This window comes from Lygodium microphyllum, chromosome 19 (assembly GCF_053477565.2).
Source record: "Lygodium microphyllum isolate KBCC chromosome 19, Lygodium_microphyllum_v1.1.10, whole genome shotgun sequence".
NCBI lineage: Eukaryota > Viridiplantae > Streptophyta > Polypodiopsida > Schizaeales > Lygodiaceae > Lygodium > Lygodium microphyllum.
Genome location: NC_141153.1, coordinates 115,432,684 through 115,455,320, shown reverse-complemented (window position 1 = coordinate 115,455,320; position 22,637 = coordinate 115,432,684). Strand labels below are relative to the sequence as shown.

The window sequence follows — 22,637 nt, the reverse complement described above, 5'->3', positions numbered from 1 at the left end:
AAAGGATTCCAAGTTCTATCAATACATATTGATTTGATTGATTGTGCCTTTTCTTTATTGTGTTTACCTCTTGTCTATTCTTTTTCTTATATTCCATCTCCTATCTCTACTTCCTTCTATCTCTAATCCCTAGTGGATACGACCTATCGATAAAAATCCCTCAGACAACGTTGTCACACGGGATTCTCACGGGGGGTTTGTGGCACTCACTCGCCGCGCAGGGAGGCTTTGCAAGATGGGAGCAAGAGCTGATGAAGAGTACTCAATCAAGATAAATTCATGGAGTAAAGAGCGGTAAGGATTCTCTTTTCATCAATTACATATGTTGGCATGATAAGGCAAAGTGGGATTACAAAGATTTCAATCCTCACGATATGTTCTCATACATAGATCAGTTTCCAAGAGAATTTCCAATTTTGGTCACATGAGAGTTTTATATATCATAGATTTTCATGAAAAGAGAAGTGATTATTTCCTCTGAAGCCTTTGACTATACAAGGAAGCAAATCTTTGAGTTCTCATCATAAGTAAAAGAAGTGTTGCAATGGAACATCGATACAAAGTCCTAGATTCCAAGGCTCCACTCCAAGTGCAAGCTTTAGACGTATTCATCCAATAGAGATTATGTTTAGTACTTCTTCTTCTTCTATTTCATGAATATAGCCCTTTTGCATGAGCACAGCCACATGATAAGACAAGCCTTGATGTTATCTTTGAAGAGCTCTAATATGTCAAGAAGAGGGCCCCTCTTCTAGTATTTGTGCATTGAGATCTTGGTTCTCTCAACATGCATATCCTATGTAACAAGTTGGAGCGTTGTCCATGCCATGTATACATGAAGCTTTGGAGAACATCAATTGGGCAACAAGAAAGGCAAAAACTAAAACACTTACTCATATTGGTTCCGCCAATCTTAGTCTTGCATTAGTGCGATCTTTCAAGTCAACCACCTTGAGTGTCCTTGAATCTTAACCGTTTTACAAGGTTGGTGCTTTACCATTCTATGATTTTCTTTTGATGCTTTTTGTCACATTCTTCAAAGACATGCTCCATCTATCAATACATAATTTCATATTATTTCCTTGCTCAGATGAAACCAGTGTGAATCTCCTTCATCAACAAAGAAAGCTGATATTTTGTTTTGAAATATATCTAGTTTCCTAATTGTGCTCAGTGATGTTTTGATATCTATGATATAATGTCCAATAAAATGTTTTTTTTTCAAAAGGCATTGGAATATGAGGATCACTTTTGTTCCATAGAAATTGGGCATATAATTTCAAAGGATTTCATGTGCTCTATATGAGTGGTAATTTTCAAGGTTTTCTTCGAGTTACAAGGGAGAAAGCACATAAGAAATGGCTAAATGGTAGTAAATGTGCTCTAACTGAGGCTCTGCCTAGTCAAAGTAGTGATTGCCAATGCTAAGTATGTTCATGTAGAAATTGAGATAATAGGGAGACAACAGACCTCATCATAGCAAAAAAAGTTGCAAGTCTTTGCAATCAATTGATGATAGATGGTGATCATGATGTAGGCATTGCAAATATGCAGCTAGAAAATTTGTAGACATCATATCATATTAATATGATCACATTTGGTGAATTATATTATGCTCATTCAGCTAGAATAATTAAAGGTCACACATCTTGCTAGCTCTGGATGGTATTTGTGAGTACATAATGCTCATTTAATGTAGTCCTAAGTAAAGTCCAAACCTTGAGTTTCCAACTTCTCTTCCACTTAGAGCATTAGTTGGGCTTGGTGCCTAAGATATACCATATAAAACTTGCACACCTAAAGTTCAATAGAAAGGGTGGATTTCAATCTAATCTGTAAGAAATATGGTTCCTTCAAGTTAATGGACTTGGAAAACCTTGAGCACAATGATACTGCCAAAAGTGGATGTAGTGGTAGAAGTGTGGAAAACTGCTACAATAGACTAGTGAACACAAGAGCCAAGGGGAAGAAAATCACTGTAAAATAAAAGAACACTACACAAAGAACTCAGAAAGCAAAGAGATGCTCAAGAAATGGAATCCATATAACCAAGATATGAGATAATACAGAACCAATTGGAGTCATTGGTTGTGAAGGCATTAAAAAAACAAACAAAATATTGAAGATTATAGAATGGAAGCTTGGAATAGACTACTTGCCAATGATATAGCCAATGATATAGCTATCCATGCTTGAGGACAATCACCTTCTTTATGCAGTTTTGATAATCAAGAACAAGTGAATAATTACTCAAGAATCCACAAAAAAGGGAGACAACTAGGAGAACAAGTCTATGATTAGGAAGAGCAAGATTCAATCCATAGGGACTTCCTAAAAACATCAAAAGTCTAAATCTGTACATTGCATGAATTAGGGCATTGGAATATGGGTGTTTTTGGGTCCAATCATGGGGAAGAATTTAAGTGCATACCTTTTCTTTTGATGTGGCAAACTTGGATATTCATGGGTGAAAGCTCTTCAAAACAATAAGGACAAAAGGAGATAACCAAAGAAATAAGCATCAGGAGAAGAGAAGGGAAAGACTATGATGGATATATTGGTGATAAGGCTACATGTATTGATAGCATGTAGAGAAAAAAAGAGTGAGGAGAATAATACATTCCTTTGACTCTAGAGTACAACCATATAACACAAAAGATCTCCTGATATTTTAGATAGGAAGTTGAAACAACTATCTCATTTAGCTCTTGCAATGACACAATATTCTGCATAGGTCTTTTGAGTCATAGTGCATTACAAGCTAAGTTGACACGCATGTAAGCCTTCACAGAAGACTTGGTCCATCAAAGGCTACAATTTTTCTTAAATACAAGAAAGGACATTGCTTAGCTTTTTGTCATCTCATACAAATCAAAAGTACAAGACAATTATAGGGAAGCCTACATGAGGAGGTAGTCATCCATGAAATAGTAGGTGCAATCTATCATCATTTTCTCTATCTTCATGTAGAGAAGGTTAAGATACCTATTGTGACATGGTTAAATGTGGGTAGCAAGTATATCTAAAAGATAGCTACAGACAAAGATTTTAATTAAAAAAGTAGGTTGTATGTCTGTTATAGAATACACGAAGGGGAGTAGCCATGAAATCATAAATGATGAGTAGCCTTTAGCTTTCCAAGTCAAGATGGAAGATTGAGATTAGGAGAAACTCTTTGTACTCGAATAAAAGAGGAAAACCTATAGTTGGAACCTAGGAGCAGTACCAGTATAAATTGGAAAGCATTGCTACAATAAGAAGTAGTAGCAACTAACTTCAGTGGGAGAGAGGGAGGCTAGGTTGTATGTTTTGTTTTGGCATGTCATAAGTCTGTGGAGGGCAACTGGAAGAAGTAACAAGAGGTTAAGTCTTTGGTGCTTGAGTTCAAGGATCTATCTAAAGAAGTTGAAAATAGTGGGCTTGCTGATGTGGTAGCAGCTAGTGTTGGTAATAATTATGGGGTGGAAAATATGATTGCTAAAATGACATGGTGAGTGATGGGACAACTACATTTGTGGTTTTTATTCAAGGATCGATCATCATAGAAGGTGTACAGAAGAATGTTGAGGCTTGTGTGTAATATTTTCAATGTTCCTGATCATCTCAAAAAGTGGAGTAAAGGATTAGCTAGGTGGGGTCTCTTCAAACTGATAGTGAGCATATTCAACAGATGGCATTTGTGGAAACCTACAATTATGCAGATTTAGAATAGGGAACACTTTTGGATGATTTGATATAGGCTAATGCTTGTAGGCCTACACATCACACGGGCTACTACATTGCTGAGAGAAAGTGGAATGTTCAGTATCAAAAGAAAAGAAGAATATATGAATTGGAAAGAAAAGAAAAGGATCTTCAAGGTTTTTTCTTATTTCACTTACTAGGAGAGGTTTTGCAAGGCTGCGAGGCTAGATTTAGATTGTCTAGTCAAAGCATGTCGGCACCATTTAGGAGTGCTTCAAATCAAGTAGCTCAGAGGTTTTTTTCTTATTCTTTGTGCCTTACTTAGTGTTATGCACACAACAAATACTCTCCACTAATAATCACAAAAGGAGCATATCCCTCTAGTAGACTAGTAAGTATAGAAATGGAAATAAGTCTAAAACAGAAAGGTTCTTGCAAAAAGAGCTCCATGTAGAAATATGCCTCAAATACCATGATTGTTTACACAGTAGGCACTTGATTGGATATTGGCTCTAGAGGAGGAGATTCCCTACACAAAAGATAGTTGAGTAGATGATAGTTGTTGCCACATACAAAAGTATAGTGATTGTTACATTGATCCCCATAAGCAGGAAGAGTTGGAACAATTATACTTTTAGTCAACCACATGATGAATCAACATGCATATGGATTTTCTTTCACGTTTCAAGTTTGCAAGTTTGGTCATTCCAAATACTTCACCAATTAATTGAGGACCTTCGAGCTACTTTAGTTGAGCTTCAAGCTTGATGGATACCCCTATACAATAACAACATCAATTTTAACCCCATTCATATTGCACCTATAGAGTGTGAGGTTGTTGCTACAACTACCCCCCTCTCTCTCTCTCTCTCTCTCTCTCTCTCTCTCTCTCTCTCTCTCTCTCTCTCTCTCTCTATCTATCTATCTAGGTACCATTGAGTAGGTAAGAAAGAAGATTCCAAGACCTCATTTAGAAAGAAGCCTCCTACTACTCAAAAGTTTGATTCTTTTAGTTGTCATAATTGATTGTGCTCTAGGAAGGTAGCATGTTGAAAGGAGTAAAATAGACTCATGCTATAATATTATAAGAGAAAATTGGATGTTCGAGGGATCCCCCTTCAACAAGCAAGAAGAAGACTACAACATGGGATTTAGTCTCCAATTGTTGGATATGGAAAGCATGGAATTGTTGGATAAGTTGAGCATGAAATTTCCAAGTTTGTCTCTTGGAATGCTTTGATTGTAGGAACTAGAAGCTACTTTCCATGATCTTGTCAAGTTGGTGCAAGTTGGGTCAATGTAAATGCTTGGCACATTGCCATGTACATTTTGTTTGCTTTTCTAGTCTCTCAATTCTACTCAGTATTTTTTGTTGGGCTTTCTTTGAGTTGGAGCATTGATTACACTTCTTTTGACAAGCAATGGATCTTCTTAGCTCTTGTGCTACACCATTACTTATTGGAGTTTTGTCTTTGAATCTAGGGATCTCACTTCATTAGACATGCTCTTTCCCTTAAGGTATGATCATTTGCCCACTACAAATATGTTACTCCAACATGTAGCACCTAAGCTAGGTTAGGTAGGCCTTGTTACACTACAACAAAAAGGCCTCTTAGACCCGCTCTTAGATGTGCTCTTTAAATTGAGAGAAAATCTTGTGTGCGCGTCTATAAGCCCATCTAAATGTGTGTATACCATTTCGCGTCTATAGTCGTGTGTATAAGGAAATCCACACACACCAATAGACGCGCTTTACATGCGCATATACATGCATAAATAAACGCGTAAACGAAAACCAAAAGTATTATTTATTTAATTTCTTTTGTGCGTCTACAAGCGCGTCTACATGGAAGATTAGATGAGCACATAGACACATGCATAGGCGCGCTTTTACATGCGCCAATAGATGCGATCACAAAACCAAAAATCTCCTTTTTAAAAAAAAGATATTTAATTTCTTTTTATTAATTCGATTTTAGACGTGCAAATAGACGCGAAGCACAAAATTGGAAAAAAAAAACCAAAGAGCGTGTGGTTGCTTTGCAACCACATGCTCTCTGGTTTTTTTCCCCCTCCCATACATCAAATTGTGCATTTGGGGAAAACAAAATGGATATGAAGGCATGAGAATTGAAAACAAAAATCCATGTATTCATTATATATAAAACGCATTTACATGAGGAGTTTAAGTGCTTGCGACCTAAAGTGTGGTTGCAAGCAGTAGGCTCAAAGATGGATAATAGAAAAACAAGGAAACAAGGCCATAGAGGAGGCATGGTGCTCCTCTACGAATCTGAAGAAGAAACATATTCGCTAGCACCACCATTGCTACTGGCGTCGCTATCCCCCTCCTCGCTATGCTTCACATCGGGGTTCGCCTACACACAAAAAAGATCAAGGTTGCTTACGTACAATTGCAAAGAAAAAGTTATAATTAGCCATACTTTTAATAGGAAAGTAAAAAAAACATACCTCCTCTGGCTGTCGAATCCTCATAGCCCAGTTATATTACTCCTCAGTGATGAGACCCTTCTCATAGAAGTGAAGCCATGTGGCTATGCAGTTATGGCCTCAATGGTGACCTACCTCTCTAGGAGTAGGCATCCTACCAACGATAGTAGTCTACAAAAGAATTATGATATACAAACAATTATGAGACATAATGTATTAGAACAAATTATATAAAGAATTAAAAAATATATAAATTTTAAAAAACTAGAAATCAAAATATACTTACAAACTCTGCCTCCCACGACTCTTTGCCGTCCGATCCGTAATGTGACGATCCTGTAGTTTCCATTTGGATGCGTCGCACCTCTGTGTGCTGGAGACTCTTCACTTTCTCTGTTGCTTTCTTCTTGGCTTTCTTCCACTCTATGCGGTGGCACATAGGTGGTTGGATATAGGCTCCACGCCCCTCCTCTTGTCTCCGTGCAATGACTTCCTGGTGCATGTCATGAGGTGGGATCTTTTGTTGTGAAGCAAATCCCTCACTTTTATGCGTCCCCAATCATCCAAAATCGCTGACCCTCAGGATTTGGATACCTCCTATGGACTGCCCTTAACACGTCCTGCCACAAGCCGCTTTTCTGATTCTTGAAGTAAATGAAACAATCTTTATACGTCGCATGCACGATACTCTTCATGTACGCCATTACATCCCTTCCTTTATCATCATGGAAGATGCCACCAGTATCTATAACTCTATAGTACTGGCGTACTGGCTTCTCTACGTGATCTTCTGGTGAGGGTAATCGCTCGCCACCTTCTAGGCAACCCCCACACAAGTCTCGTCCTCCCCCTCGACTCTCCCTCCTCCCTTTCTGTCGACTACCCTCTACCTCGCTAGATGCACGTACTTCCGCAAATGCATGTGCGTCGGCTAATGCTTGTGCTTCAGCCGATGCATGTACAAGCGCTGCACATCGAGTACCTGCAATTGGGGTTTGGACATTTGGTGTTTGGGAAGCAGTGCCAGGCAAAGACGCCAGAGGCGTTCCAGAGATGTCGCTGAATACCTTGTCTACTGTGGGAGAACAGCCAAGGTGTCTAGTCATCTCTCCCATAAAGTCTTCCTTACTAGGAAAACCTCCAAAAAAAGCATTGACCCCTCTGCTAAACTATGCAAAAGTATCATTCATGCGCTCCAAATCTGGGTCATTGCTAGATGAACCAGGATGCGACATCTGCAAACAAAACACAGGAATAGACAAATTTGCTAAACTGCAATATTGTGTAAACTATACTATTGTGTAACATGTTTGTACAATTCCAAAAATAAAATCTTGTCTTTTTTATCAGACGTGGCGCGTGTATATTCGCGTTTGAGATGCAAAATAGATGCGCTCAGATACGCGGTACCATTATGGAAAAAAAAAAAGCTTTTTTCTGAGTATGGCGCATGTATACTCACGTCTATCATTCAGAATAGACGCGCTTAGAGACGCGCCTTACAGACACGATAACAGAAAACATAGCTGCGCGTCTATATCTACGTTGACTTTGGAAACTACACACGCTCTTAGATGCGCTAAGTCGGCCGCTCTCAGACTGACAACCGCCATGATTTTTTTGTTATATAAAAGCTTCAAAGTCATAGAAAGAAAGATCCTAATACAAAAAGAGAGAGAGAGGGAGAGAGGGGAAAAAAGAGAGAGAGAGAGAGAGAGAAAGAGAGAGAGAGAGAGAGAGAGGACTCACCTTGGGTCTTTGGTGTGGACGGGTGGTGGCACTGCTTCCTTCCCCTTCTTCCTTCCTTCCTTCCCCTTCTTCCTCTCCTTGGTGAGTTCTTCTCCCTTGATGCTTGCTGCTTATTGTCTCCTCTCTTTGTTTCTCTCTTTCTTCCTCTCCTTGGCTTTCTTCTCTTTAGCTGCCTTCTTTCCCTTCTTGTCTCTTTGAAGTGAAAGAAGAGGTGAGTCATGAAGAGACTAGTGGAGGTAGACTGCATGTCGGCTGAACTCGAGCTCTAGAACGCGCAAAAAACGCAAGAAAGGCGCACTTTGAAAAGAAATCGCTTGTATCTTTTGAATTTTGATGTTTGCGTCTATTTTTGCGTATATATACGCGTCTAATTTTACGTAAAGGCGCTAATAGACGCACATTTAGATGCGCAGATAGACACAGACATAGACACACATTTAGTGCGTTTGCGCTTTTATCATAAGTTTTTGTATTTAAGATAAGTCTTGATAGTAAGTTTTTATCATAAGTTTTTATGTATTTATGATAAGTTTTGTGTATTTAAAATTGAATATCTTAGAATAATAAATACGCCTTGAAGCTTTTATGTAAACATATTAATAACAAGTTTGATGTTGTCATGAATTAAGTTTGATCATGTCGTCATCATCATCTAGTGCGGTGCATGCTGATGAGTCAATGAGCACATCCTCAAGTGAGGATGAAACATTACGTCTTCATAATCGAGATGCATGGCTACAACAAAAAATTAAATGCATGTGTGATCGTTGTCGAGAGTGTATTTTTCGAGCACGTCGAGTTGCAATGTCATACCACAGCATGTATGGAGAATGGGACCGAGAAAAATCACCCATATTCATTGTTTTTAACACTAAGGTTGCTAGTCTATGTTTGAAATATATTTCAACGTACATGTAACTCCCTTTTATGGTTGAGCAGGATGCGGTGCCACATCCTCACATGCTCACTCCCGGGCGTCGAGAGGCTGTAAAACGTCGACGCGAGGAGGTAGAGTCTTCAAGAAGAGTGGAGATTGACGACCCTGATAGTAGTCCTCATGAAATGCCCCATCAAGTTGTAGAGGATAAGATTTTGGACAACATGGTATATGATCTATTTTTGCAACCGGTTCGGAAATAATGTCACTCGACGAAGCCAGATGACCCACTCTACGTACCATCATCTACTTCATTGTATGAAGGTTGTACGTACTCTGTTCTTCGTGCGTTCCTCGAGATACTTAACTTGCAAACAATTTATGGATGGAGTAATATCAATTTGAATGCGTTATTGAAGTAGGTATCGATTCAGTTTGGCTTATGAATCATAAAATTAATTGTTCTATTTTGAAATCACACACAAATATATGTTGGTGGTTTTTAAACTCGCTTTTAAAAATATATGCAGGTTATTATCACGAATGCTTCCAAAAGTAAACAAATTGCCAACTAAGAGAGAGCAAGCAAGACATTACTTGACATCTCTGGGAGGCCTCGATTATGTCAAGATCCATGCATGTGTCAATGACTATGTCTTATTTCGTGGGATTCATGAGTTCGTATGAGAGTGTCCTGTTTGTGGTGAATCAAGATACGAAGTGGAGATGAAGTCAATGGATGTGCCTCATAAGGTTTTGCAATATTTTTCGATTATTCCATGTATTCAACTTATGTTCAAGTGTAAGTCTATTAGAAAGCTCATGTCATGGCATGCTAGTCATCGTTCAAGTGATGGAAAATAGAGGATCCCTGCAAACACACCGGCATGGCAACATATAGACAATTGGTGGCCTGTTTTCAAAGAAGAGCCAAGAAATTTTAGATTTGGTTTAGGTATGGATGGAATCAATCCATTTGGCATCAAAAGCACATCATACAGTGTATGGCCAGTGGCATTGGTGAACTATAATATTCCTCCATCCATGGCAATTAAAAAGGGACATGTAATGTTGTCCCTTCTAATTCCTAGAAGGCACAAGCTAAAAAACATGGACATTTACTTAGAGCCTTTGGTTGAAGAGTTAGAAAAGTTATGGGAAGGTATTGAGGTGCAAGATACAAGCACATCTGCATTCTAGAGATTTCACTTTGAAGGCCATGTTGTTGTGGACCATGCATGACTTTCCAGGATATGGAGAGTGTTCAGGTACATGTATATAACTCTATATTTGAAATTCAAGACTTGAATCAATTGCATGTTATTAATTCACTTTTTTTTTCAGGTTTAACCACATCAAGATATTGTGCATGTCCTATTTGCGGTCCCTCTCTAGTTTCCTCTAGCCTGACACATTTAAAGAAGGTTATCTATGACAATCATCATCGATTTCTTCCTATTGACCATCCCAAATATGTTCTCCCTACTAATTGAATGACTCCACAATCTCTAACCATTCGAGATTGGAAGGAGAGATGGATTAATGCTAACAACCACCCTCCACTCGGCATGAGTCGGTAAGAAGTATATTTCTCTCGATTGACTTTAAAGTATTTAGCATGATGAATTGTTTACATAATATATTGTTTGTTTGTTAGGTTCTCTATATTTTTTCATCTTTCGTATTGGACTGAACTCAAGATCAATCACCTATTGGATCCCATGCACATATTCAAAAATGTTGTATCTACATTATGGGATCACTTGATAGGCGCTCGTGATTCAGTCAATGTAAGGGAGGATTTACATAACATTGGTCGCATGAGACGAGCCTGGCCACGCATTGGACCCAGAGGAAAGATTGAGCTACCCCATGCACCTTGGATGCTATCAAAGAATGAGGAAAAAATAGTGAAGGAATGGATATGTAGCTTTCAAACACCCACAGGATGTATGAGATGTCTCAAGGGAGCCTTCATAAAGAAAAGAAAAGAGGTGTGGAGCAACTATCTGGTTTGAAGTCCCACGATTGGCACAAAATGATTTAAGTAAGGGTATCTCTAACCATGAATATAGTAATTAGTGGAGTAACTATGTGTAAACTTTGGGGTAGAATGAATTTTTCCTCAACTAATCATTTGATCTATGAATATTATTTACATTCAGTTTGTACTTTCTACTATCATATCCCATTGTGTATCCAAAGATGTGCGTGATATCATTTACAAGATGGGAGAGCTTGTGAGGTGTATATACATTGTATTTTTTCATTATATATTGCATACATCATGTAGTGAATCTCTTTGAATTTCTACACAAAAATAAACAATTGTCAAATACATCATGACAGATACGTGAGCTCGAAGAAAATTGATCCAAACACATTGCAAGATGCTCGAGTATTATCTGTTGAGGTAGTTTTTTTGGTGGGGGAAATTTTTCCCCGCTCCATTTTGACTACTCAATTACATTTACTCGTACATTTGATTGATGAGATTGCACTTTGTGAGGTAGTTCATGCAAGGTGGATGTCTTTTCTTGAGTGCTTCATGAAAACCTTGAAAGATTTTATGAGGCAAAAAGCATGGCTTGAGGGAAAAAGCATGGCTTGAGGGAAACTAGAGAGCAATCATCCCGTGTTTATATCTTTGAATATCTCAAGGAAAAGAAAGGAAAATACGATGAAGATTTGAGGATGACCTCTATAATATCTCAAGGAAAAGAAAGGAGTAAAGTGCTAACAAAAGAAGAACTTCGTAAGTTAAATAGTTTTTGTGTGCTCAATAGTGATATAATGAGCAAATGGGTGACACTATATAATGAAGCAAGGGCAAGAAGAAAAAGCGAAAGACAAGCATTTTGTACTAGATATGGACGTAATGTCTCATTTTCAGATCATCTAAATGCGCTCCCACGTCATATTGATATAGATTAGTTACATGAGGAAATGGAGAGAATGGAAAAAGAGGAGGGAATTAATATATCTCAAGAAGAGTGGGAATATACACGAGGTTGCTTATCAAAGGTGAGACATACTATCAATTAATTTGTTTCTAGTTATATTTTATATAATAAATTGACATGTTTGATCTTAACCTATTACTACTAGTGCACATTATTCAATGCTTTTGGTGTGAGGGTAAACATCTTCGAACTCAACGTATAGATGAAAAGAGAAATACCCAAGATTGTATTGTCCTTGCTCACTTCGAGGATGCTAATGGTACCATGGAAGGCTATTGTGGCTTAATCCAAGATATTCTGAAGCTTGACTTCAGATGATTCTTTATATATGTACTGGATGTGAAGTGGTTTAAAGAAGTGGTAACAAATGGTGAGCATTGCACAATCAGACGTCATCCAAGTGGTTTTGTAATCATTGACTCTACAAAAATTCACCAAAACAAGAATGATACATTAGTACTACCTCAACAATGCGAGCAGGTATATATGTAAAAGCTAATTTTTTTATTTATATACATGTGATACATATACACAATATAATAAGTATTTAAGTTTCTTGCTTTTGTTTTTCAAATACAGGTTGTGTATCATCCAATGGTAAACAATAACCAATGGTGGTATATCATCCCTATATGTAATCGTTCAAAATCAATATATGGTAATATTACTAACATAGAGATAGCAGATGACAATCCAACAATTAATGATAATGTACATGATGACACCATAATGGATGATATGCGTGATATAGTACAATATGAACCTCGTGAGGATGTTCAAGGAAACACAGAAGAGGACAATAATGTGGTTGATGATGATGAAGTTATTGAGCAATATAGCAATACATCTGATGGTGGGATAGACTTATTTGTTTCGTTACCTCTTGGTAACATAGACCTAGAAGTAGATAGTTTAGCAAGGGCTGATCTCATTGAAGATGAGATGGATCATTCACTCTAACATACTTAATTCACTTAATGATTCAATGTGTATTCTTAATTCTATGCAAAATATCATACGCACATATGCATATTCAAAAATCAATAGTCAAGTTTAAAGCTAAATTAAATTTTCCATAATAAAAAGGAAGTATTTTTTATCTTCTTCAAGTAGAGAAATTACGAGATACATGCAATGCTTGCTACTAATTGTATAATAAGCTTTGTGTTGCTTGCCGCTAATTAATTATATCAAGCTTGTCAATTGGAGGAACTGCCATTCATTAGAGAGCAATGCAAAAATAATTATTAACTCTGGTTTTTTTATTATATTAAGTCCAATTTCAGGTGGTTTAATAATTACGCATCTGAAATCGCGTCTATATTCGTGTCTATGTTCGCATTTATCTACGCGGATATATAGACGTAAAATTCGTGTCTATTTACACGCGCATATAGACGCGCCCGACTTTGCGTGTCTAACATGTGCGTCTATGACTCGTTTCTGTTGTGGTGAATTAATCAGTCTTAATCATGGTTCTATAATATCCTTACCAGATTCTTGACCCTATATATCTTTGTGTATTGTAGAGGGATATGCATGCCATTACCATCGATAGCTATATGAAAGTTTCTGACAATGTTGAGCAAGCCCTCCTTCGAGCAATTGCCAAGCAATCCGTTAGCCTTGGCATCAACACAAGTGATAGAGATCTCAACATTCTACACTGGGATAATGTACAATCCGACATCTTTGTTTAGCATTTCATTAGCCATTAGGGATCAACTTGAGTAAGAATATAGTACCACCATATTATAGTATCATATAAATTATTTAAATAAAATTACCTATATATATAATATTTTTCTAGACATAAAAAAATCCTATACAAGTACATATAAAGAAACTTTTTTCGACATAGGAAAAGAAAACTATATAAGAAAATATTACCTATTTAGGAATTTTTTCTCGATATGAGAAAAAAAAGATTATATAGTTAAAAGTTTCTTACATAATCTATTAGATGTGTAAAGTTAACTAAACAATCTCTATATAATTTTTCAGTTAAAAGTTTGTTATGTAAATTCTTACTTAGAAATTTACATAAGTAAGAATGTGCAAATGAGGAAAAATGCAATACCTTCAACTTAGAGAAAAATTAGAATCATATTAAAAATTTCCTATACAAGAAAACCATAATATGTATGGAAATCTTCCTATATAGGGAAATATAGAAAGATTTCCCTATGTAAATAAATTTACCTACATATGAAAATTTGTATACATAAGAAGGAAGAAAAAGGAAATCCCCTAGTTAAAAATACACATAAATACGAAAAGTAAATAATAGACAAAATAAGACATTTCTAAGTTGAAAAAACTAGGGAATCACATAGAAAATTTCCCAACCTAATTTCCCTACTTTTTTTTCCCCTATATAGGAAACGATGAAAAGTTCCTTGTGAGAAAGATGAGGCCATGTAGAGAGACGTTCTATTTTCATGACCGGGGGTTATAGCGTGAGAAGGATTATTTGCTATCTCCCTTGTTCTTCTTCTCGCTCATGGTACATCTATAGCAAGGGTAAACATGAAGAACTGCATAGGAAAATGATTTGCATCAGCGGCTTATATAGAGTAGCCATTGGAATGGAGAATCATAGGCTTATATAGAGTCTTTTTGAAAAAAGGTGGGTATGATTTGTCATGGTCCACGCTGCATGGCCGGATTCTGAGTGCGCAGCATACACTCCAATCGTCGCATGGTGGCGGAGTTAATACCAAGGCAGAATAATTGCAAATTATACGGTCGGGCTACTGTGGAAAAAGGACGGCAGCCTACAACCCCAAGATCCATCTGAAGAGGATTTGGTAAGCCTCTTCTTAAATGATAATGGAGAGGCGAGCTCATATTGGGTTCTATCAGTTAATGCAATTCTCTGAGCTGCTACACGTTCCGGCCTGCTTTCGCATAATTTGGGCTGCTATCAATTCTTGCTAAGAAATACAAGTGAAACAAACCCACACACTAGGTCACTAAACCCTATCAACACTCCTTAATATCCTCAACTATGTGTGCCAAAGAGGGGTTCTCCCTAGTAGCCATGCTCGTGTCAACACCATTGGTCAATGAACACTGCCATTAGTCTAAATGTATATATATTTGTTAACATAATAATATCATTCCAATCATCTTGAAGGTCATGGTGTAGGCAAATATTGTAGATTCGAGAAGGCTAAGTGATTAACCTTAATGGCATAAAAGTAAATGCCCTTGTTCCACATTGAAATCTTTCGCTTGAGCTTAATACATCAACACATGAAACTGAGAAGAAATATAGAGGAAAGAATGAAGCATGAAGAATGCAACAGTGTGCATAATACAAGATTGGGTAAAATCTCCCCCTGCGCATTAAGAGGGTTCTTCTCAATACATGTACTTAGTGATCTTGATTCATATTTTTACCCAAAAATATTTCTTTTTAGAAAAACAGTATAATTTTTTTGCTTGCTTATTTGTAATAAGTTTCTTGACCCTTTTCGTACTACATAAATAATCTATACCTAATATTTAGCCAATATTAATGGCACCATGCCTTCCAAATAATAATTGAAAAATAATGTGGACAATGCCAAATAAAGAAATGCATCTATCAAGGTGCCTCTAGTAAATTAAAAAATTTAATGACATTAATAAACAAACTTGAATAATCTAAAATGAGTTGATGCTCTACCTAGAATTGTGGATAGATCCTCACCTATCTCTACACATCAATGAAGTCTAGCAACAAATAAGTGTAAGAATTATTATACATAATTTTTTTTTTCAATACTAAAGATATCAATTGTCACCAACAATAAATAGCTCAAGCATACTCCAAAGGCACCCAACTAATAACATGCCTTAGTGCCTAGAGGAGAATTCTTCGGCTAATAAATATGCATTGCATAGGTTAATAAATATCAATGGTACATGTCAACCAGGCTTGCATTTTATATTTTGTTGGGTGCTTAGAGGAGAAGCCTTTTTATTTTGTTTGACTTCTTATCATTCGTGTTTCTTGTTGCAACATTAAGTTAAAGGAGGGATTACAAAGCATAAAATAAAGGTCCTAATACATCAATACTAATGGCCTTTTTGAGAATTCTATCAATAGTGGAGCCTAACATTTTCAACCATTCCCACTTGTATTTTTATCTAAGGTTTCAATAGTATATTTTTTATTTATTATAATATCTATAATTGTTTTATATGCAATGGTGCAACTAATGGCTATTTTGGTTTTTCTTTTTTTTCCCAAGAACATATCTATTGTCATGTTTGTATCTGATTTTAAACTACAAAAAGATGTGCTTTTATAAGCATACTTATGCTTATTCACATATAGACTAAGCATGGATGATATAGATGTGTGCCCATTAACACGCCGTCGAAGGGTTTTTGAAAGTAAAGTCGCGACCACAGAGGACCTTGACTAATTTCAGGATAGAAGATCAATCATACGAATAAGTAAGATGAGAGGATTTGTGAGCAGGAAAAGCACTAATAATGTGCCAGAAAAATCTGCAGAATCCACTATTCAATCAGCTGCAGATATAGCCATAATTGTTGTTGGCAGCTTTCTTTGTGTCATCAATAAGCTTCAAGGATTTCAGCACCAAGGTTGATGACTCTTGTTCCATTTTCATGATTGATGGATTCACCTACTTGTAAGGTGCTGCTCATCCAAGTAGGTGCCAATGCTGTTTCGTGCAGCAAAACCAGGTATCAATGAGCAATAACTACAAACACAATGAATCGCAAGAGCGTGACACCAATTCTTCTGTTGTTGGAAAGGTTGTCACCACAGGACATCTGTTATGCTGTTTTTGGGCATGCCACGTCCAGAATCTCAATCTGATGTATCACAACAGGGCGAAGGTTTAACTACAAAAAACCTGTGCTTTCCCTTTGCTTTTTCTTCCCAACAATATGAAGTCCAAGTTCAAGGAGAAACCAAATCAGCTCCACATTGTTAATCCCTCTGTCCTGAAAATCTCAACAGCAACAGAGATGTATTCTCGAACAATTTTCCACAGTTGATAATTTGTATCCATTAACAGGAATTGAAAGCCTATTTCTATTAATTTTGCAACTTCAGTACCTCTAGATAAAAAGACCAGCCAACCAGATACAAGAGCAGAGGGTGAATAAGGCAGGGACACCAAAGTGATTTTTTTTGTTCGAGAATATCTGACAAATTATTTCGTATTAACCCGCCGCCAATCTCATCTTCTGTTTAATAACTCTAGTTGAATTGTTTCATGTTGATGGGCCATCAATCGGAATGGATGTTTAATCCATTTCTAAAAATTCAGGTGAAAAAAGTCATATGTGCTGATCCGTAAATTCTAATTGTTGCATACCAACAGGTCTCTTGATCGATAAGCTCTATCAAATAGGTTTATGAAGCTCACACAGAGGATACAATCGATCATTTGATCACACAAAGTAGAAATAGCCGAATCTCAATGTTTGTCATAAACTAGCTCCGCAGACAGCACTATCAAGATTATGGATTTTCCAGCCTTGTTAAAGTGTCCCCCGTCATGTGAAAACAGACTAAGAGCAAAGACCACTCTTTCAAATATCCCATCGCCACTTCACCACTTCATCCTTGGGCATTTTGGTTGCTCAAGCGACGATGGAACCATTCATGGCTTCCTTGTTGTTGCTGTACCACGCCCTTCTTTGTTTCCTTCTGGGCCCTGGCGGAGGAAATGAAAAGAGAAGCCCACCTTCGACAGCACCGTACGACATGATGGGGAGGAGGGGAATTAGCTGGGACACGACAGCCGATCATTTGTTTGAATTGTTTCTTTGAAAGACACAAAATAACAGTCTCGTTGCCAGAATAATTGTCGTGAGGGGTTTCCAGAACAATGAAAACCAGTTACCACCATTTTCTTCTCTTCCTCTTCAATAGGTCCCCTCAACTCTGCACCCCTTAGCATCAGCTTCAGCTCTTCCTCTGTTTTGCCGTTTCCATAGCATAGGTCCATAATGCTGACTGATTCTCTGATCCTTTCTCAATCTGGACTCCATATGCAGAAGCATCTCCTCTAGCTGCCACATAAGAAGTACGCGCAGCCATATCATTTACTAATTTTTGCCTTTCCCAAAATTGGTAGCAAGCGGAGCTCCTGTTTCAGTCAACCAAATCTTGCCATCTTGTCCCGAAAATACCAAATTCTTCCTCCTTGCATCTTGAAAAGATTCACAATCCGTGAAATGCTTATGGTCCGTACTATCACACCAAATACATCTTTGATCTCTCCTAGGTGCACTAGGAGCACTCCTAGGTGCACTAGGAGCACCAGAAGAAATAATAGGCGCAGTCGAAGCAAACTAATCTTTCAAATTTCCCACCAATTTTTCTTTAACTGACTCCAGTGTCAAATCCATTATGCCTTTGATTATGTCATCAAGAGAGGAAGGAACCAACGGAGCGGATGGTTTTGGAGCAGAAGGAGCCGACATCGGTCTTGGAACAGGAGGATTAGAAATAGTAGGCACTGGCATAGGCCAAGAAACTGGCTGAGGAAGAGAGGAAATGACAGGGGTAGAAGCAGGCATAGGAGTAGAATACGGCGTCGGTTTCATGGATCCATTCTGTAGGCGGGTCTTCCATATCCGCCTCTTGGTCAAAGTGGAGACCGCATCCTGGGCATCTTGCCAATCCATTTTAAGACCCATAGGCTTCGTGCGATCCTCAAGAAGCTCTCCTAATTCTTCCTGAAGAGCAGGATCTGCAGCTTGCAAGAAAAGCTCAACTTTCTCAACATCCAATGCTCTTTGTTCAATAGCATCAAGCTAACTATACCTCTCTTCAAATTGTCGTATCAAATTTGAAGCACCTAGACCTTTGTAGACCTTTGTTTGGCATGTAGACCCACTCTCGGAATGACAGCCGTCTAGCCATCCCAAAGCCCTCAAGAAAATACTCCTCTTTTAGAGCCTTCTTAAAAACTTGCCAATGTGAATTTTGAAGGAAAAGATCAGTCATTTTTACCCTCAAGGAGGGTGTGACAAGGCGAAGGAAATATTTACTCATAAGTCCTGTTGGTACTCCAAAAAATCCCATCTTGATCTCATACGTCTTCAAATAAGCTAAAATATTACGGCCATCAAATAGCTTCTTTTCATTCTCAGTTGCTTCAATCACCTTAGTCGCGCTGATTGCATTCTCTTGCTCCGAATATAGTTGCCTTTGCTGAGACAACTATTGTTGATGCAACTGCTGCCACTACTATATATACAATTATGTCTGCTGATTTTGAAGCTGCATATACATAGACATATTCTACAAAATCTGCTTTAAATCATCCATAGATATACTTGAAGTAGAAATCGATGATGAAGCTGAAGTAGAGGACAAAGCAGGAAATGGATACTAAAGTATCTCCCATCTTGAAATTTAAATGCAATGCTTTCATGTCGTGTTCACCAAAGATGTCGAAGGGTTTTTGAAAGCAAAGTCGCGACCACAGAGGACCTTGACTAATTTCAGGATAGAAGATCAATCATACGAATAAGCAAGATGAGAGGATTTGTGAGCACGAAAAGCACTAATACTGTGCCAGAAAAATCTGCAGAATCCACTATTCAATCAGCTCAGATATAGCCATAATTGTTGTTGGCAGCTTTCTTTGTGTCATCAATAAGCTTCAAGGATTTCAACACCAGGACTGATGACTCTTGTTCCATTTTCATGATTGATAGATTCACCTACTTGCAGGGTGCTGCTCATCCAGGCAGGTGCGAATGCTGTTTCGTGTAGCAAAACCAGGTATTAATGAGCAATAACTACAAAAACAATGAATCGCAAGAGCCTGACACCAATTTTTCTACTGTTGGAAAGGTTGTCACCACAGGACATCTGTTATGCTGTTTTTGGGCATGCCACGTCCAGAATCTCAATATGATGTATCACAACAAGGTGAAGGTTTAACTGCAAAAAACTTGTGCTTTCCCTTTGCTTTTTCTTCCCAACAATATGAAGTCCAAGTTCAAGGAGAAATCGAATCAGCTCCACATTGTTGATCCCTCTGTCTTGAAAATCTCAACAGTAGAGATGTATTCTCAAAAAATTTGCCACAGTTGGTAATTTGTATCTATTAACAGGATTTGAAAGGCTATTTCTATTAATTTTGCAGCTTCAGTACCTCTGGATTAAAAGACCAGCCAACCAAATGCAAGAGCAGAGGGTGAATAAGGCAGGGACACAAAAGTGATTTTTTTTGTTCAAGAATATCTGACAAATTGTTTCGTATTAACCCACCACCAATCTGATCTTCTGTTTAATAACTCTAGTTGAATTGTTTCATGTTGATGGGCCATCAATCAGAATGGATATTTGATCCATTTCTATTAAACTTAGGTGAAAAAGGTCGTCTGTGCTGATCCATAAATTCTAAATGTTGCATACCAACAGGTTTCTTGATCAATAAGCTGTATCAAATAGGTTTATGAAGCTCTCACAGAGGATGCAATAGGTCATTTGATCAGACATAGTAGAAATAGCCGAATCTCAATGGTTGTCATAAACCAGCTCCGCAGACAGCACTATCAAGACCGTGGATTTTCCCGCCTTGTTAAAGTGTCCCTCGTCATGTGGAAATAGACTAAAAGCAAAGACCACTCTTTGAAATATCCAATTGCCACTTCACCACTTCATCCTTGGGCATTTTGGTTGCTCAAGCGACGATGGAACCGTTCATGGCTTCCATTCCGCTGTTGCATTTACCTCGCCCTTCTTTATTTCCTTCTGGGCTTTGGCGGAGGAAATGGAAAGAAAAGCCCACCTTCGACAGCAACGTATGACATGATGGGGAGGAGGGGAATTAGCTAGGACACGGCAGCCGATCATTTGTTTGAATTTTTTCTTTGAAAGACACAAAATAATAGTCTCGTTGCCAGGATAATTGTCGTGAGGGATTTCCAGAACAGTGAAAACTAGTTACCACCATTTTCTTCTCTTCCTCTTCAATAGCTCCTGTCAACTCTGCACCCCTCAGCATCAGCTTCAGCTCTTCCTCTGTTTTGCCGTTCGTTGCTTTTTCTTCCCCAAGCCTACAACATGTCTCCTATTTCCCCAGAAAAGGGGCCTCCTCCCACAATAGCTATCCCAGTACAGACAACCAAACAGATAAATCAGCACCAATTGGCCTCTCCTCTAAGACTTTCTCTACCCATTTGAAGTGCCCTGCACGGCCCAGTAGATCAATAATAATAACATAGTACTCCATTTTTAGAGCAATGCCAAAATGTTTAACCATCGAATTAAAACACTCCACACCTTCAACAACAAGACCAGCATGGCTGCAAGCAGATAGAAAAGATAGTAATGTAAATTCATCTGGATGTACACCTGCCCTCTGCATGTCCTCAAACATTTGTAGGCTTGCTAAACAGTTTCCTTCTTGTGCATAACCAGCAACAAAAGCACTCCATGAAACATTACAACCCTGGTGTAGTCCATGAAATACCACCTCAGCATCACCCATACTGGCGCAATTTCCATAAGCATGAATAAGAGTGTTTGCCATAAAGGGGATCGAATCATATCCACTAGCAATGGTATTGAAATGAACTTCTCTGCAGATCTCCAAACTTCCTGTTTCACTGCTGGCTTGCAATGCATAGACAAGTGTAATGTCATCAATAATATGATTTTCCTCTTGCATTCTTTTATACAGCTGTAAAGCTTTATCGAACTGGCCCTGTTCAATACGCGCTTAGAGCTTTGCATTCCATGCTGCCACATCCGGTTGTGACAAGAACTTAAATATGTTCTCTGCTCTGACTTCCCACTTATTGCAATATGATGATGCTGAACATAGCATCCATGTTAATGCCCTGCTATTAGCAACTCCTCTAGGCAATGCTTGAGCAATAGACCTCCTGGAGTTGCAGTCCGTAATGATCACAAGCCTGCAGTGCACTCCTCAGTAGAATGCCCTATAACCGTAATGTCCAATCCTTCCACTTCATCAAGTATAGACATAACTGCACCAACTACTCTTGTACGTAGGCTGTATAAAATCCATGATGTACCATTGTACCTGTAACTCCTAGATAATTCAGATCAAATTGCATCTTTACAAAATACATCACTGCTTACTCATCATATCCATGTTGAACATAACCTGTAATCAACGCACTTCGTGATTGACATTTCGAGCTGAAATATTGTCAAATACTTCTTGGGCTTTTCCAAGCATGCCAGATTTTGCATACATGTCAACCAGAGCATTACAGATAAGTTCCTCTTGCTCCAATCCCCTCTCCACTATACTGCTCACGCAAAACAAAATGCAAACACAACAACTAAGTATGTACAAAGTAACAAATGTCACATACACGACTTTTTGGTGGATTCCACACCTCGAATGAGCAGCAGTACGACAACGCATATAAATGCAACTATAAATGCACCCCTAAGTTTTTATTTGTAGTTCATTAAATGTGTCTACTTACTCATAAATCGGTCTTTCTCCTTATTGTCCTTCAAGGATTTAAAGCATTCATATTACATTATTTATGCGCTTAAACTTGTTATTGAGTCACATTTTTAGCTAGCGATTGAGAAGATTGTATATTGTTTGCAGAGTACAAGTATTAAATACAAAATATAATGATATGTTTTCTATTTTATTTTTGATGTTGAAAATATTTCTATGAAATGGTATTGTGTTTATCAAGCAATATACTTAGGTAATTGATTGACAAATCTAAAGTTGCATGACAACTTCTTATTATTTTGTGATGAAAGTAAGTTTCTCACCATACTCATACTAATGTTTGATCATGCATGAAGGAAAGTTTCTCCTAGTATATTCATACTAATGTTTGATCATTAATGTTGAGTGATTCTTTGTATGACATACTCAGTGCATAATAAATTTTTTATTCCAAAATTTACAAGATGACAA

General features: G+C 37.8%; 1 protein-coding gene across 1 annotated transcript; it reads right to left on the bottom strand.

Moving 5' to 3' along the window:
• Positions 1 to 20,825: 20,825 nt before the first annotated feature.
• On the bottom strand, positions 20,826 to 21,389 carry LOC148020292 (pentatricopeptide repeat-containing protein ELI1, chloroplastic-like). Its single transcript, XM_087699673.1, has one exon. The coding sequence runs from the start codon at positions 21,387 to 21,389 to the stop codon at positions 20,826 to 20,828; it is 564 nt and encodes a 187-aa protein (XP_087555799.1).
• Positions 21,390 to 22,637: the final 1,248 nt, after the last annotated feature.